Consider the following 18,246-nt stretch of genomic DNA (forward strand, 5'->3'; position numbering starts at 1 on the left):
TACAAAGCAGGGGAGAAAAATCAAAAGGTTGCATTTATTTTCATCCTTGGTAAATAGTTTTACTTGAATCTCATCTTGGTTGGATCAAAATTAAACTTCATGACTAGGTCTTTTCCATATTTCATCTTCAAGGGAAAATTGGGAAAGTGTCTTTTCTGTGTACTGCTGTCTGGAAAGTAGTTTGAACTAAAACTGTTTTGCTCTAATGAATAAGGGGGAAAGATATACTGTAATGACTGATTGAGTAACATTTTAATACTTCATGCACACGGCATCTTACTATTCCATTGTAGTAAGTAAAATTGTTTTTTTCCTGTCTCTGACACAAACCCTTCCTGTGTGTTAGAAGAGCTGCTTGTGTATTAAGTAATAATACACAAGCAACTTGCTTTGGTACTTACTCATTGTATTATCTCCAAAGTGTGTGTGTGTGTGTGTTGAACTAAGTCATTGAAGGCTTTTGTTATTTGGAATAGGCATGTATTCATTATCTTGGCAGGAAACATGAATAGCATGCATCTCATAAACCTGGGAGCATGTTCAGGCAACACTATAAAATGGCTGTTGCTACATTGATTAAACATTTTGCTCAGCTCAAAAAACTGATAGCTATGTTAAATATTACCCAAAAAGCTGGATGTGCTCCTAAAAGCTCATATTGAAACGTAAGTATTCGCCCTCTCTTTTACTTGCCACCCCTTAATTCAGCTTTACTCGATTCTGTGTGCTTTCACTTCCACATCTTCTTTCCGATGATAGTGATGCCTGGGTGTTTGGTTTGCTTCCATCAGCAGAGTCAGCACGTGCATGTGTGTGTTAATAAAGTTAAGGAAGCATTGTTAGGCAGCTGTTATCTAGCCACTTACCTGGGAATGAATCTTACCTGGAAATGAGCTTTATTAAAAATAAATCAGATTTATTTCTGAGAAGAAATATATTGGCCGGTCAGACTAGGGTAGGAATGTAAGATAGTAATGCTGCAGCTTGATGAAAAACCTAATGTTCTTCAAAATTGATAGTTTAATATGGAGGATACAAAAAAGTACAATTAGTAAGATGGAGCAATGAAAGGATGATTTAGTGTGCCTTGTGTTTTCTGTGTACAGTCTTACTAAAGCCATAGTTTGTCAGGCAAAAACAAGAGGAAATTAAAAAATAAAGAAGACAAAAATGTTGTGGCATCTCAAAAACTAACTGCTATATTTTAATGTGAACTTTGGTGGCCAAGTCCAATTCTTTCTAGAGCTATAGTGCTTGCTCTGAACGAAAGAGTGATGTGGACACACAGTCCAGTTTCTCAGAATTGAGGCTGTGCAGATCACCACTATTATATCTCAATTTTGCCTTCTGATAATATTTTGGAGCTAGTACTCAGGATTGGCAAAGACCTGGAATGTAGGATTTCTAATCTTGTACCTTGTTGTATTTTGTCATATGGATGCTGTAAGTATAGTACATAATAACACCAAATACCTAATTTTTAGGTTGAGTGCTATGACTATGATAGTGATGGGTCACATGATCTCATTGGGACATTTCAAACCACAATGTCAAAACTGAAAGAAGCATCTCGACATTCACCAGTAAGTCTGTATGCCAATTTTCATTTTATCCATCGAAACTGTTTATTTTGAATCTTCTCCAGGTGAATGAAATGTAGGTGTCTGTAGATGTGGGTCTGCAACCTGGAATTCTCAGAATTCTGCCTGGAGAATTCTTGGAGAATTTTGAAAGTTGAGGAGGGACAAAAAACCAAATGGCACATCCCTATTAGTTAATACAGTATCATGGTGTAACCTGGCCTCTTGTGATAAGGAGACATGCAACAAAATTCTGTTGAGGATCTCAGAGTCTGGGCACATGCTTATGAGAGAAGGTGATCCTTCATAGACTGTTCTAATTTTTTTTTCTGAGCTTTCATATTGAAAACCACCACTTCAAATTGAGCTTAGAAGTGAATGGAAAGCCAGTACAGTTGAACCAGTCTGGTGTTATATTGTCTCTAAAGTGCACATCAGTTTACAGTCTGGTTGCCCCATTTTGTACCAGGTATAGTGTTTCAAAGACAGCCCCACACAGAGTGTGTTATAGTAGTTTAATTGGAAGAAAATTAAGGCATGGATCACCATAGTGAAATTTATCTTCTCTAGCTAGGTAGGCAGTGGTATTCCTGGCTACAGCAGATGCCTGGCATTCTAAAAGCAATACAGTCATGCCCCGCTTAACAATTACCCCATATAATGACGAATCCGCTTCACGACGATGTTTTTGCGATCGCAGAACAATGTTTCAAATGTTTTTTTTTTTACTTTGCGAAGATCGGTTCCCTGCTTTGGGAACCGCTTCTTCGCATTACAAGAATCTTTCAAAATGGCCGCCAGGTGCTCAAAATGGCTCCCCGCTGTGTTTTTGGATGGATTCTTCGCTCTACAGGCACCGGAAATGGCTGCCCCTATGGAGGTGAGTTTTTCAGCCCATTGGAACGCATTGAACGGTTTTCAATGCGTTTCAATGGGCTTTTTTATTTCGCTTTATGATGTTTTAGCTCTACAGCTACCGGTATTTCGCTGGAATGATTTAACATCGTTAAGCGAGGCACCATTATACTGGATTCAAGAGAACCCTCAAACTGCAAATCTCGTTATGCACAGAGTACAACCCCATTCAGAATAGGATGTGGTCCCAATCTGAGATTGGACTATTTGTTGACCAAACTTTTGTTTTTTTGTTTACCAACCAAGTTTGTTTGTTGGTAGACAAAGTAAGGGTAGAGCCTCAGTTTGTTTACCAGCACGACAATCCCTCAAGACATCCAGACACCAGATGACAATTAGTATAGCCTCCTTGGCATCATTAGAGAAAGCTCCACATGGTCTTCCCAGTCACTTCATCTAAATGTTAAAAAACATGGGGGACAGTATTGAGCCCTGAAGAATGTGTAAGATAATAGCCAGGAGGATTAATTGAAATCTCCCAGCACTATATCTGAGACTAACCACAGTTTATCTGGAGTTGGGTATATAAGCTAATCATGGTTAATTGAAAACAAAAGTAGACACTCCCTTTCTCCTTTTTGAAGCCATTCCCGGGGGGGAATGACTCATGAGTCCAAGATTCATTCCTGTATTGGAGCTGAAGGTATGCAGTATAGCAATAACAAAAATGAGCCCAAATGTCTCACTGAATGGAAAAAAAGAATTATGTTAAATCTAATAGTGCAGGTCTGACCACCCTTCTCTTTAAGGATCGGCATACTACAAATAGTTACATATCAATCTATTACTATTATTTGTACTATCAATGAGCAAAAAAGATTTTGTGGATTTGGTTCCCCTGTCCTGCTCTCAGCTCAAACAAGAAGTCTTCCCTTGCAGATGTGCCTTGCTCACTGAAAACTAGCAGTAATGCCTTTTGTGAGCTATGAGACATAGTTCAGAGATCCACGAAGCTCATGTTGCTAAATTTTATCTCTTCAGTGGTCCTAGTGGACTGAAGGCAGATATAATAAAAAGGAACATACAAGAGGGCTTTGGGCTACTTCCTGTTCAGCAACATTCTAACCAAAGCCTTCATGCTTACAATCAAAGCCTAAATGGAGGCCCCTTTAAGACCACTGTTACGTTTTGTTTCCATAGGTTGAATTTGAATGCATCAATGAAAAGAAGAGGCAGAAGAAGAAAAGCTACAAAAATTCAGGCATTGTCAGCTTTAAACACTGTGAGGTCAGCCTTTTTTACTGTTGTGTTCTTATTCAGGTGTTTTATCTAAAGTAGACACAACCAAAGTTGACCGCTTCTCACATCAGGAGGTAAGAACCTTCTATGTGTGAGTAGTATAGGTAATAGTCTGGAAATACCGTGGCTTCTTTGTAGTGGGTGCACTTTGCTCATTGGGTCCTCAAAACAGTGAACATACATAACAGGCCAAAGGTTGGTCAGAACAAGAGGAGAATCTTACACATTAATAATGAGAAATGGAACAAATATATGTTGTATCATCATAGTCTAATCTCTTTCTACTGAATGTAGAAACCCTGTTTTCAACCTGTGCATGTGCAAGTGTCCTCTCCAGTACTTGGATGTTGCTTGTGCAAACCATTCATCAATTCATAATGATTTATTGAAACTATGGGTTTTTAATGCTGTTTACCCTGATTGTTCGGCTAGTGGTTGTACTGCTTGAAGAATACCATATCCTGTACTTCTCCCAAGAGCATAATGTTGGATGCAATCCTATCTAATTATGTACTCAAATATATCACAGTTGGATTGCATCTTACATTTTTAGGTATCACATGGAATTAAGTAACTTTTATAGCTTACAAAATAAACACAATGCACAGTAGTATCAATAACCTGTCTGTTCCGAATTGGATACTACTGTTTCAGCTTGCTGATAGTGTAAAAGCCTTCACACAGTGCAGAATGTGGAACAGCATTGGAAAAAAAAAAGACTGATTGACTCATAATTCAAAATATGTCACTGAGCACTTGATTATTTGTTCTATAGATAATTATGGAATGTACTTTCCTTGACTACATCATGGGAGGATGCCAGCTGAATTTTACTGTAAGTAAGCTGTTGCCCGTTTCTTTGGGTGGCAGGGGTTGAGAAGGACCAGTCCCTGGGATTGTCACAGCTCGGTTGGGTAATGATCTGGCAAAGTTCAGATGTAACTGGAGTGAAGACCCTTACCAGATACAGCGACGAGCCCGGAAGCCAACTAAGCACAGTGGTATAAAGACGTATAGCATTTGAATAACTCTCTGCCTAAAGAATAGGAAGCCTTCAGCCAAGGAAACTGTATTGTGCATCATGTGTTGCTTGGAACAAAGTTCCTGCAAATCCTCATACATAGTGGGAATACAAGCATCCCATTTAAGATTCCAATACAAGTTTCCCATCCCTGTTTTATCCCTGCAACAGCTCTGGCCAGTAGGCCTTGCTGAAAGATCTTTCAGGATGGTGCTTCTGATAATAACGTGGCCCTTAATGGGCTATAGAGGACACTGCAGAGTTCTGAGTTGGCATTCAGATGAAGACTACACATAGGGCACTGTATGTTTTATTTTTCAAATTGTAATGCTAAAAACAGGTTAACTGCATTAGGAGGAAAATGTTCCATACTTCTCCCTTCATTAACTTAGCTTATGTTTTCCTGGTGACTTGGGGAGAATTTCATGTGACCGGCAAAGTAATCTTCACACCAGTGATATATCTCTTGATAGGTTGGCATAGATTTTACTGGCTCTAATGGAGATCCTCGCTCTCCGGACTCCTTACACTACATCAGCCCGAATGGAGTGAATGAATATTTGACTGCCATTTGGTCCGTGGGGCTGGTCATCCAGGACTATGATGCGTAAGTCTCTCTGCTAGCATTTTCAGAGGAATAGCAGCCATGTTAAGTCTGGCCTGTTGCAGCAAAAAGAAAGAAAGAAAGAAAATGCAGTCTTGTGACGTCTCATAGACCAGTGGTTCCCAACCTTGAGTCCCCAGATATTCTTGGACTACAGCTCCCCAAAGTCCTAGACAGCACGGATTCTGGGAGTTTTAGTCCAAAACATCTGGAGTTTCTGGGAGTTTTAGTCCAAGAACATCTGGGGACCCAAGATTGGAAATTGCTATCACAGACTAGCATGTTTGTCATAAGCATTTATGGAGTGCAGCCCATTTCTTCAGATGCATGGAGTAAAGTTTCTGTAGACAGACATTTCTGCTAATAGGCATAAATGCTACTTATTACTAGTGGTATGAACCTGTTAATCTTAATGGTGCCACAAGACCTTTCTACATGATAATACAGGATGAGTAGGAAAATGTTTTCTTCTCTAACTGTGTTTATCCCCTTCCTTCCTTTCTTTGCCCATATAAGCCAAGAACCTAGGATTCTGTGCTGTGTTTAATATAATGGCTACATTAATTGAATTAAATGTGTGTCATTTATTTGTCCTGTCAGTGAAGTGAAGTACAAACTGATGTGGCGTAGTTCTTCAATCTAATGAATGAATCTAGCACTTGGAGGAATTACAGTCAGTAAATGAAGATTAAACTGGTTCTACACTGAGTGCATTTATTTACAGTGGTGCCTCGCTTAGCGATCGCTCCTTTTTATGGCGAAATCGCTTAGTGATGGACTTTTTGCCATCGCCAGAGCGATCGCTTAGTGATGGCCCCTATGGGTAAAAATCGCTTTGCGATGATCGCGGAGATGCGATCATGGCAAAGCGCCCATTTTTTAACAGCTGATCGGCGGTTCCAAAATGGCCACCGGAAAAACAAATTGGCGACCGCTGTTTTGCCTCGCTTTAGAGGCACCCAAAATGACCACCGCTATGGAGGATTTTCACTTACAGGTAAGTTTTTAGCCCATAGGAACGCATTAAACGAGTTTTAATGTGTTCCTATGGGCTTTTTAAAATTGCTTAGCGATTAAATCATTTAACGGTGTTTTTTCCTGCACGGATTAACGTCGCTAAACGAGACACCACTGTACTACTGTATTTCTAGATCCACCCTTTACAAGACGTTGTCTGAACAGCTCTCAGATAATACTGTATGAATGAGTTGTAGAACTTCAGAATCTTTGCACAGATTTGTTTAGCTTCATCTAGAAGCAGTAAATGCAGGAGCAAATTTTGGGGAAATCACATATATAACTTAGTGCTGTAGACATGGATCCCTTTTCCAGTCTATCAGAAAAGTTACTTATGCACAGGCCCTTCATATAAACTAAAATCCTAGACACTAGCTCTTAAGAAGAGGGGCACAAACCTGGATTTAGCCTCTCTTACTATCAAACTGTAGAACAGAAGAATTTTAACTTTCTTTTAGTGGACTTGCAGCTCCAGCTACTCTCCCACATATTCCATTAGATCAAGTTAATTATATTTTAACCTGTACATGCACTGCCCGTAGGATTCTGCATTGATCTCTGAGTGTATGTCATCTCTCAATGCTGGACTGAGTGAAAAAGAATTGTCTTGGTCAGTCACTGCTGTTAATTTCTAGAACAGTGTTGTAAACAAATACTTGGAAAAAAATAATGTGCTTACAAGTGTTGCGATGCACATGTTGAGAAAAAGGGGAACCCAAAGGACAGTGCAGACACAAGCAGTATGTACCATAATGGTTTTATTGTACAGTGCTTTGTTGAGTTGGGTTGGTTGTGGGAGAGAGAGAGAGCAACCGTCAACCACAGAGGAAACATTCAATGTCCTTCTTATTCAAACAACTGCTGTTTTGTCAGGGCTTAGAAGTCACAGTGTAGACTAAATTCAGTTAGCTTACCTTATGTCTGTAATTAAATCTGAGGACCTTCAAACCAGAAAATTCCATAGTTAGAGTTTAGGTGAGATCAGTATGGCTCCCAGATAAGAGGCTCCCGTTTATGAGATTAGACAGTTGTATAGGATATATTGGGATCCATGCTGTTATGAGGATATGTAATGTCCTTCCTAGGGTAAAAATCAGCTGTTTAAGAGGTCATCTTGAGAGTGTCCTGAGAATTCAAACTAATAGGAGGAAAACATTCATGCCTTTTTTGCAATTGTTGTGAAACTGTGAAATTAGTTCATAATCATTTTCTTTAAATTGTGTTTATAGGGATAAAATGTTCCCGGCTTTTGGATTTGGTGCTCAGATCCCTCCCACGTGGCAGGTAAACTCTTCACCTGGAAGGCAGAATATTTATCTTGGACTATCTTGAAGAGCGGTTTATCCAGGAAAGTAGCTTAAAAATCTATTACATAAAGACAATAAATAGGTGGTACAGGTATTATTTGGAGGAAAGGTGCTGGATTAAATATGGACTCATTTAAACATCTGAGTGTTTTTATATATTCATAGGTGTCACATGAGTTCCCATTAAATTTCAACCCATCGAACCCATTTTGCAGTGGTAAGTTCTGAAACCTTAAAGTGAAAATCTTAAAGGATATTTTGACATTTTCTGGGCTTGCAATAGCTGATAGCAAAGCAAAACTTTTAATTGCTTGTTGATTGTGAGCTTTTGCACTAGTGCCACGAGCATTACATCATTGGAAGAAATGACAGTAGAGGTCAGATGCAAGAACAGGTCTTTGTAATCAAAACAACCTGGGCCTTATTGACTTAAAAAAGATTGGCAGCAGAAAATTAAAAATATGGGAAGAGTATGTAAAAAGTTTCCCGCATAATGTATTGTAACAAAGTAACAAATAAGAGAGTTCCTGAGAATTTGGTTATGATTTGTTTCCACTATTTATTCTGTCAGTTCAGCACTTGTTCTATTTATATTTCATAGTGCAAGAAGTAATTGAACAAGAGCCTATAGTGTAACCTGTTGCAAGTTACTGAGTATCTCGAAAGAACTGCCTCTAAGGGAGACAGGGATGGTTTGTTCCTAGGGACCGCATACTCTTAATTGCTTCCCTGGGTGAATTTACAACATCATTCTTATGTAAATCTTTTTGAAGTAGTCCCCTTCCCTTCTACTAGTTCAGTTAGCTTTACAGACTTAAGATATAAGTAGGTGAGTCTCTAACACTTCTCCCTCTCTGAATACAATTCATGTTTAAAATATTAACATTTCAGATTGTAAAGAGTTTCATAAGGTTGTATGAGAGCAATGATAAACATAATGAGGGATGTCCACTTTTTCTCCATTCCAGGAATCCAAGGTGTTGTGGATGCATACCGGGTTTGCCTCCCTCAAGTGAAATTATACGGGCCCACCAACTTTTCTCCCATAATAAATCATGTGGCAAGATTTGCTGCAGCAGCTACACAGCAACAGACAGCCTCAGTAAGTACCTTGTTGCTGTTGAACACTTACACTTTCCACTTTTTTGCTTGGTGAAGAGAACTGGAAGGTGTTAGGCAGAGGAGAAATACTCACCATACCTGGTACCACTTAACTGAATAGAGAACAATTTTCCGTTGGCTTCATGTCCTTTATGAATCTTATTTGTGGTTCCAGTCTCAGTCTCTTAGATTCAGTTTCACACCTATTAAGTGGAAATTATTGTTCTCTGCAGAATGATAGTAGGCTGACCATGCATAAAGCTACTCAGCATTTACCAAACCAGGATTAGTTTCCTGTTGCTATTCCCAAGTAGAGTAGACCTATAGACTCAGTGAATTACTGTTCAGCAGGTGATCCAGCCGGTTGAGACTACTGGTAGAATACTGGCTTGCGTATTATAAAATAATAAAGTTTATTTTTTCTAGGATATATTCTGTTCTTGCACGTTGAAAAATGTGAGGGTAAATTTTCTAGGATGTCATGTTGCATGTCAGTAGCATTACTTGCCCAGTACAGCAGCTTAGATCTGGGCCTTTCTTTTCCCCTGGGGAAACCCATGAGAATTCAAAGATGTTTATAGCAATGCTTGTGTGTGTAAATTTCTCAGTCAATGTTTGTCAGCACCGGTTTGGCTGATCAATAAAACTGTTTTGTGCTCCAGTCACATTTCTCCACTTTCTTTGTATCTTTCTGCTAGCAATGCTATAAATTATTTATTAAAAGATCATAGTATGTGTTGAACGACCTGTTTTGTGAGATGGGTAAAAGTGATTCTTTTTGTCCTTCCAATACATTAGGAGTGCACTCACTATACATGATTTAAAATAACTAAAAAAAAGGGAGGGGGATTCTTTAACCCTTTTTCCAAACTAAGGAATGCAATCTAATATATAGAGTCTCTTCTCTCCTCGTAGACTGTCCATTATAGGGAGTATTTTAGAACTTGGGCACCTTCTTAGCTGAGGCTTTAAAAGTTGCTCACATGCCTCTTAAAATCTAGTGTAAGGTTGGCAACAAAGCCTTTTCATGGTGAAGCTAGGTTGGTAACAAGCACAGATTTCATTAGGGTTCCAGGATGATTCAGACGGTTTAGATCTCTGCAGAAGCAGCCTATGAAAATGTTATTGTTCTGCCCAGCTAATCAGTTTCACGGTGGCAGTTCTGAACATTGTGAGCAATCCAAGAATACTTTTCTGCAAGCATACTGGAAGAGTTGATCTGGCTGTACAGCAATTGCTGTTCTTTTGACAACGATTTGAGTCAAAAAAATGTTGCCATGAACTATTTTGGACCTTATCCTTTTATCTCATAATGTTGAGTCCTTCATGGCAAGTCTTTATGTATTTTGGGAATATATTTTCCTCTTTTCAGTTTTAACTCTGTGTATTTGTCCAACAGCAATATTTTGTGCTCCTGATAATCACTGATGGTGTGATTACTGACCTAGATGAGACCAGATCTGCCATTGTCAATGCGGCCAAGCTTCCCATGTCCATTATCATTGTTGGTGTTGGAGGAGCTGATTTCAGTGCCATGGAGTTCCTCGACAGTGACAGTGGTGCGCTGAGATCCCTTTCAGGAGAAACTGCTATTAGAGACATTGTCCAGTTTGTGCCATTTAGACAATTCCAGAATGTAAGTAATATCTCTGATATTAGCAAGTATAGTGGAGTAAGGGAGCCAGCCATCTTTTTCCAGTTTGGGCTAATCAAAAGTGTTCTGATGTGGAATGTGGTGAGTTTGGCATACTTGCCATCCAAAGACAATGAAGTTGTGATAACAGCTATAAGTGAGGTTGTAATTCATGTAGATCTGTGGAACTTCCCACTGCCAGAACAGGTTGAAATATACATACATTATCTTTTGGGAAAGAGTGTTTGGATGTGATGATATTAGATATGGGCACAGTTTGTACCAGTTCATCCCAGTTTGTAAAGGCAGCAGCACAGGTGCTACTACTACCCTCCCTCGCCTCATGTGGCTCAGTCAGCCATTCACCAGACCCAGCGGGCTAGCTTCCTGCACCTCCTCAACTGATCTTCCAGTCTGGGGAACAGCTCAGACTTCTCTGCCCCACTCTTTTGACTAATCTCCCACTCAGACAAAAGGATGGGGCAGACAAGTCTGAGCTCTTGCTCATGACTGGGAGATTAGCCGAGGAAGTGGAAAAAGCAAGCAAGCTGGCCTGGTGAGTGGCTGATTGGGTGAGGCAGCAGGGGAGGGGAGCAGCAGCAGTATCCATGCTGCCGCCTGTACGAACTGGGATGTCTCGGTTTGTGCCCACCTCTAAATGAAATATAACAAGGAAGGTTTCGTGGTTCATTTCTAAAACACAATCCTCTGTAGCTTAGACCCAATAGAGGGAAAGTTCTGTTTTATTATTGTGACAGATTGAGATGACAGTCATTTTGAAAGAAGATCTAGAGGGGGCAGCAGACAGAACTGCGAGGGATCTGCTGCTGATATTGAAGTTGGAATTATTCCAAAAATGAGCATAGGGGATACCATGGTAACCTGGATCAGATGTCCAAGACAGACCTAGTGTTGTTGCCTCAGTAGGACCCAGACTGTTGCAGGGTTAGCTGATGTTCATCAACAGATTTGGCATGGCATGGCAGCAGCCACTTGAAGGGGGGGGAACACATCTGGATCTGGCATGGGGTTTTAAATAACTTTACCTTTTGTCCCCCTTTTGGCTGTAAAAATCATTTCTTTAACTGGAGTGGACATGGCTGAGATCCGTTTTTGGTGAGGAATTGTTTGCTTGGAACCTAGTGCTACCGATAAACATGCTTTTGAATCCATACTATTATGTAGAAATGGAGTCACTGAGCTGGTGCATTGTGTCAATCACCCTGTGAATGAAAAGAACATTGTTTTGTTCTGGAAGGCTACTTTCCTAGAAAAGAAATCTTTAAAAAACATTCTATTACAGTAAATGATACCAAAGGAATATATCACCCCAGAGAAAATTATCTGATCCACATTTTCTTTTCCTGCTGGACCACACTGTCTGTTGTATAAATATCATCTCATTTATAAGAGTTTTGTCTGGAGGAAGAAAATGGAAAGTAAAAATGGTTTTGTTTGCTAAAGGGGTTTCCCCTACCTCAGAGCCTATTTGTATTTTAAATCTCTTAATGGGTTTCTGTAACATTTTACGCTCCATTTCCACTCCCTGCTGAAAAGCTGAAATTGGGGCACTGATGTTCTTTAGTTTCCATTATTTGTTTCGGCAAACTGCAGGAGAAAATACTTGTTCCTTATATTATAATGGCTCGAGACTGGGTTTTACTTTAACTTGCTAGTTAATATTTTGCCTGTATTATTCTGCACATAACTGGATCCCACTTACTCGGGAAAATGTAATCCATTTACAGTAACTATATACTGTAAATGCTTGCTTATCTTGAAATAAGCAAGCATTATCCTTTGAAGAGAACTTTGGGTTAAGTAAGGCAGAAGCTTTAGGGAAAATTAGGGACTGTTGCCTTTGCAAAAAAAAAAAAAAAAATTAAGCAAACACCTTCAGCTACCTGATGTTATCATTTGTTAGAGCACTGCTTTGGGGCACTTTTATGGTTTTTCTTTCTGGATTGTCTTATCCTAGGAGTACCAGTGTCTGTTGCATTTTGGGGGTTGTTTGTTTGACAATAGATTTTACTTTCACTGATTGGTTCATTAATTTTATTGGCAATCCTATGTTTGAAAGACAAACCCTTTAATTTATCTTTTGATTTGTTAATAGTTAAAATTGAACAACCTCAGTACCCACAGATTTTCAGCTGGTGTGTATAAATGAAGTTTTGTGAAACTGGCCATTTGGGTGGATACAAATTAAAAGCAGGACAATCCCTGCTTCTCCTAAGCAATCTGTCAGCCACTGTGTAAAGCAGGTAGGAATCATGTGGACTGCTGGCCACAAAGCACTTTAGGTTGCTTTTGTAGATCCTGGAGCTTCCCTCACAAATGGAAGTTATTTCTCCAGAGGCCATGGTACAGGATGGTTTTCCTTGTAAAATATGTTATGCTTGCCATACCTTGTTTCTGAAAAATACACCAAGGTACTCTCTTTTCCCCCCTGCTAAACTCAGCCTTCCACTCACGTTCCGTTTCACTGGAAGGGCTGGTATGGCCTGCAGCAGATCCAGGATTGATGGTAAATGTTTTCTAAACCAGGATTTTCCACTCCTTTTATTTATTGTCTGATCGCACAAAGATAATACAGTACTCTTATTAGTGGGCAGGTAACGACTAACCAATTTCCTTTATGCCACATTGTGAAGTTAATCATGAATAGATATGGGACATTTGTATTCCTATTCCTTAGGATATGAATATGAATATTCAGCACCCCCCCCCCGAACTGGCCGGTCGACTAACTGGTTGCCAAACAGCGCACATGGCTGTCATTCTTTGCATTGCACCAATCTGGGAAGGAGCACAGTCAGTACTTCTCTGCCTCCCCACACAGCCAACCACTCTGCTGAGGAGGAAGGATGACTAGTCTTCTCCGCTCATATGTTGAGCATTTGGCTGGGCATGGAGGTGGAAAGGCACCAGGCAGGCTGCTTCCCAGAATGGCCACGCACACGGCGCAGCGACCAGTTAGTGAACCTGCTGGTTCAGGAGAGAGGGACTGGGCTTCCACGGCACCTCTGGTGCCGATACTCATACAGTGGTGCCTCACATAGCGATCGCTCCGTATAGCGATGAAATCACTTTGCGATGGACTTTTGCCATCGCAAAAGTGATCGCTTTGCGATGGTCCCTATGGGGAAATTCCGCTTTGCGATGATCGCAGGGAAGCGATCATCGCAAAGCCTTCATTTTCGGCCAGCTGATCTGCGGTTTAAAAATGGCCACCGGGTAAACAAAATGGCCGCCCGCTGTGTTTCCTTGCTTAAGAGGCACCGAAAATGGCCACCCCTATGGAGGATCTTTGCTTAAAGGTGAGTTTTTAGCCCATAGGAACGCATTAATCGCGTTTTAATGCGTTTCTATGGGCTTTTTATTTTTGCTTAGCGATGTTATCGCTTAGCAGCAATTTTTTTCTGCACGGATTAACATCGCTAAGTGAGGCACCACTGTATTCATATCCCCAGGGATACAAATAGCCCATGCCTAATCATGAATGGGCCAGTCAGAACCTTTCCACCTGATGCTAGAATCAGCTCTTGAAATGTTCTTCCCAAGTCTGCAAGGATGTGATGATGTCTGCCGGTCTGATTTCTGACTCTTCTTTGAATCAGGCTCCCAAAGAAGCTCTTGCTCAAAGTGTCCTGGCAGAAGTGCCCCAACAAGTGGTGAACTACTTCAGCTTGTACAAGCTCCAGCCTCCAAAGAAGGTTGAAGCACAGCAAGATGGGAGTTGAGCAGGAGAAACGAGTCTTCACCTCCTCTGACCCCTGCTGCCCCTGTGGGGAAATCCTGCAATGCCGGCCCCTGAAAAGTCAACAGACAGCAGCAGCTAAGAAGAGCTGTTGAGCACACTGCATAGAGCATATAAACTGTTAAGATAATCTTGATCATTTCTGGTTTGTTGCCAAAGACATCATTTTGTTTAACAGTGTGTTCTAAGGGAGACTGAAAATGGACTGTACACATACAAAAGCCATTAACAATATTCTTGCAGGAGAACAGCAAAACGTAGGTTTTTTGCTACATTTATTAGCTCTGTTGTCTGAAGGTCACAACACAATAGCTTGCCAGTACTGATGAGTAAATACAGCAGAAGGCTTTTGTAGTGCCTTTAAAGTCTTTTGCTGCAGCCATATTAATCTCTTACTGTGGCACAACCTTGCTTAGTACAAAATATGTAGCCACTTGGAAAGAAGTATCAAGACCAAGACAGAGCTTAATTTTTTTTTCCAAGAACACACCTTCGTTTTGTCTTTATTTTAAGTCATTTTATACTTCTTCTTGGCCGTTTCTAAATATTTGCAGCTTTGAAGCTCTGTTTCTTAAGAGTATAAAGTAGAACTGAACCATATCAAGACTTAACACATGCATTTCTATTCTTTTAGATTCAAATCATCGTCTTATAGGTGGTACCTCTCTATTGTGCACAGAGGATATAAATATGGTTAGGATTTCTTCATATTATAGAAGATAACTATATAAAGTAATACCATACCATTTACCTGTTTACGAGAAAACCCTGCAATGTGCCAGTGAGGAATGACTGTTCTGCTTTGCTTTTTTAAAAATCACTTGTATAGCTTACATGCAGAAGCAGTCTGTATGATACTGAATATGTGTCACACACACCCCCTATTTTTATATTGTCTTGGTTTAGCTGGTTCCAAGATGGCTCTGTCATCTTTGTTTTGTAATCCAGAATTATGTCTGCTTCACCTAAATCTCCTGGACTCCAGCTGGCCCTGTTAGACAAAAAAATCTTCTTGGGTTGTTGTTGTTGTTTTTAATTCAAGGTCCAGTGTATTCTTGAGGTCAACTTTTTCTTTGGTTTCAGTTTCTTTGTTGATGGCTAAGGAGTTTCTCCCTGAGTTTCACTTCCCTTACTATTTTTTTCAGCCCCCCCCCCAGAAGCTGTATTTTATTGTTTGAAGTGTCATTGATCAGCGCCATGTTTGCCTAATATTTCTGTTCTTGTATGTAGTTAGTGAAATGGATCAGGTTGATCTGTCAGCAAGAATGTGGGATGTGTAATATGACATATTATGCAGAGCAGTTATAGACGCCAGAAAAACAAAATCAGTGCAAATAGTGTAGCTCACAAAACGAGGTATATGCCTTTCTCTCACGCTGAAATCACCTGCCTTCAAGCTCCATCCTTTGTCTCTGTATCAACTCGTTTGTAGGTTCTAATGGATGTCTATTAGGTTGCTAATTTATTGATTGTGTCTAATAAATGCCATAAGCAGTTTGCTAAAAGGTGATTTATTTTAAAATAGCAGCTGCTGCTTGAATTGAAAATGCTATTTCCATTAGGTATGTATTGTATATTGAACAGTGTCTTCAGTGGGTCTTTTGTAGCAGCCCATTGAAAACTTTTCATTCCTAAACATTACAAGCTTTTAGGAAAATATTTTATGTAGATCTTTTTACTGGAAACCAAAATAAAATGTGGCCTTTGAGATCTGAAAATGTGTTGTAAAGTAAGCTATTTCATAATCAGGATTATTTAGCAGATTGTGGCCTCATTCCAACAGGATATTAGCCTAACTATCTTAATTTGTACAGTCTTCTATCATCTCATGGTAGATGCTGTTTGGCTCATATCCTACAATTTATGTTGACTTTTGAACATACTGCAGTGTTGTTGTTTTTTAATAACATTCCTAGATACAATATTTCAAGAGGAAAACCTCTGAAATAGTAATATTTACTTAAATATCCTTTAAATTTTTACTTAAATATCCTTTAAATATAGGTTGCTTCACTTCTTTATTCAGACCTGGCAACACATTAGCACCACCTTGTGGTAGAACCGGTTACTACTTGTAAGGAAAAAAACTTTTTCTGGCTCTGGTTTTTCAAAGCAAATTACCTTTTATAAATAAAGTATGTGGTCTGTATCTGCAATATATTGTTTGTACAATATTATTCTTTGTACTTGCTGATCAAGTTGACTTCAGATGTGACATGATCTTCGTGCCATATAATACAATATATTAAACTCAACTTACATCTCAACAGTTCTACTGTCTTTTGTTGTCATTTCTAGCATTGAAGATGTATTTCCTGATCAATTTTTTTATACATATATAAAAAGGGTTTGGACAGATACCCTTGAGACTATTTTGTATTCTAACATTCCTTATATGACCAGCCAGTGTTCCACTTCCATGGGATGGGAATGGCTGGATAGGTCAGTGGTTTAAGCATCTGTCTGTGGAGCCAGAGGTTGGGAGTTCAATTCCCACTGTTCCTCTTTGACAAGGCAGGGCTCCATGATCCATAGGGTCCCTTCCTGCTCTTCAGTTCTGAGAGTATTGTGATTATTATGATTTGGCTTTTTCCTCCTCTCCCATTTGCAGCCCATTTTGACCTCTCTCAGACCTGCTCCCAGATAAGAGACCCTTGGTGAGGTGTGGACTGTGGAGCAAGAAGCAGGGCAATAGAATAACACCCATCTTAATTGAACAGAAAAGCAAGTTAGGATCTACTGGGTTTTTACAAGCTCGCCATCCTTTTGGTCAAATAGAGCAATGTTGATATTTTGGGGAACGGAAGAAAATAAGAACCCAGGCATGCAGCTATGAAGCTAAACAGTAGCATGTCACATTTTATGTTTTCTTTTATACAGAGTTTCTAGTGGCAAAAACATGGAGGGCTTTAAAAGGAGACTGGACAGATTTATTCATGAGGACCAGGGCTTGTGGTGCCTCTTTGACAGGGATGGTAATAGATGTTTGTTCCACCACCAGAGGCAGCCATTCTTCTCCAGTTCTTTTTAGATCATGAGTTGCTGTTGATCACAGTGTGAGCAGAATGTTGGGCTAGAAAGACCTTCTGTCTGATCCACCATCATTCTTCTTATGCCTTGGTACCATGGTGCTTAGCACTACACTCGCAACTGAGTGCCCTATTTTTGCTCTGATAAAGATCAGGGTGTTTGGATTGAAACCAAGCATCAGAAGTCATTCTTGCCATTGTTTTACACTAGACATGGATTCCAAACCCTTTTTGAGAGCAGCTAATAACCAGAACAGTGATCTAATGTAGTTCTAGCACAATGTATGGTTTTTAGAGCAACAGACTTGGCGAAGTACTAGAAGTGGAGCTCAGTCTTGGCAGCTCTGATCAGTGCTGGTTTGTCAGCATACAGATGTAGATACATGACCCCCTTTCCAAATTAGCTTTGCCTACAATGATAGGTAAAGGTAAAGGTTTCCCTTGACAATTTTTGTCCAGTCGTGTTCGACTCTAGCGGGCGGTGCTCATCCCCGTTTCCAAGCCACAGAGCCAGCGTTTGTCCGAAGACAATTTTTCCGTGGTCACGTGGCCAGTGCGACTTAGACACGGAACGCTGTTACCTTCCCACCAAGGTGGTCCCTATTTATCTACTCGCATTTACATACTTTCGAACCGCTAGGTTGGTGGGAGCTGGGACAAGCGACGGGCGCTCGCTCCATCACGTGGATTCGATCTTACGACTGCTTGCTTGTTCCAATTTTAAAAAGAGATGATAGTGATTTTTTTTAGTGGCACTAGAGGAGCAGCTGATGGGGGCTATGGAAGGAATGAATCAGCATTAAAGAAATATGTGTTGGGACAGGATGGAGGCTCTGAGGGAAGTTTTTTTTTTTTTTGCAACTTCCAAGAATCCTTTTGCACCTAAAAAATCCCATGGTGAATATCAGCAGAGTTTTTGCTGCTAGAGAGTGCATAGGGCAAGAGTTAGGTAATCTCAGTTAACGCTGAATGAAAATAGGAAGTTGTATTTTGATTTGCTTTTTAGTCAACCTTGTTTGCATCTTAGGAACATTATTCAC

The 18,246-nt window shown here is 40.0% G+C and overlaps 1 protein-coding gene across 2 annotated transcripts in view; it reads left to right on the forward strand.

The window, feature by feature from the left end:
* CPNE3 (copine 3) overlaps positions 1–16,444 on the forward strand; it is a 37,955-nt gene extending 21,511 nt beyond the window's left edge. For both annotated transcript variants that reach the window (XM_072999087.2, XM_072999088.2), the window contains exons 8-16: positions 1,485–1,583; positions 3,636–3,722; positions 4,510–4,569; positions 5,229–5,362; positions 7,606–7,660; positions 7,849–7,900; positions 8,652–8,785; positions 10,184–10,420; positions 14,038–16,444. In XM_072999087.2, the coding sequence (XP_072855188.2) occupies positions 1,485–1,583; positions 3,636–3,722; positions 4,510–4,569; positions 5,229–5,362; positions 7,606–7,660; positions 7,849–7,900; positions 8,652–8,785; positions 10,184–10,420; positions 14,038–14,160 (981 nt within the window). In that variant the 3' untranslated portion in view covers positions 14,161–16,444. The remainder of the gene's footprint in view (positions 1–1,484; positions 1,584–3,635; positions 3,723–4,509; positions 4,570–5,228; positions 5,363–7,605; positions 7,661–7,848; positions 7,901–8,651; positions 8,786–10,183; positions 10,421–14,037) is intronic.
* The last annotated feature ends 1,802 nt before the right edge of the window (positions 16,445–18,246 follow it).

The sequence above is a fragment of the Pogona vitticeps genome, chromosome 4, assembly GCF_051106095.1.
Source record: "Pogona vitticeps strain Pit_001003342236 chromosome 4, PviZW2.1, whole genome shotgun sequence".
Classification (NCBI taxonomy): Eukaryota; Metazoa; Chordata; class Lepidosauria; order Squamata; family Agamidae; genus Pogona; species Pogona vitticeps.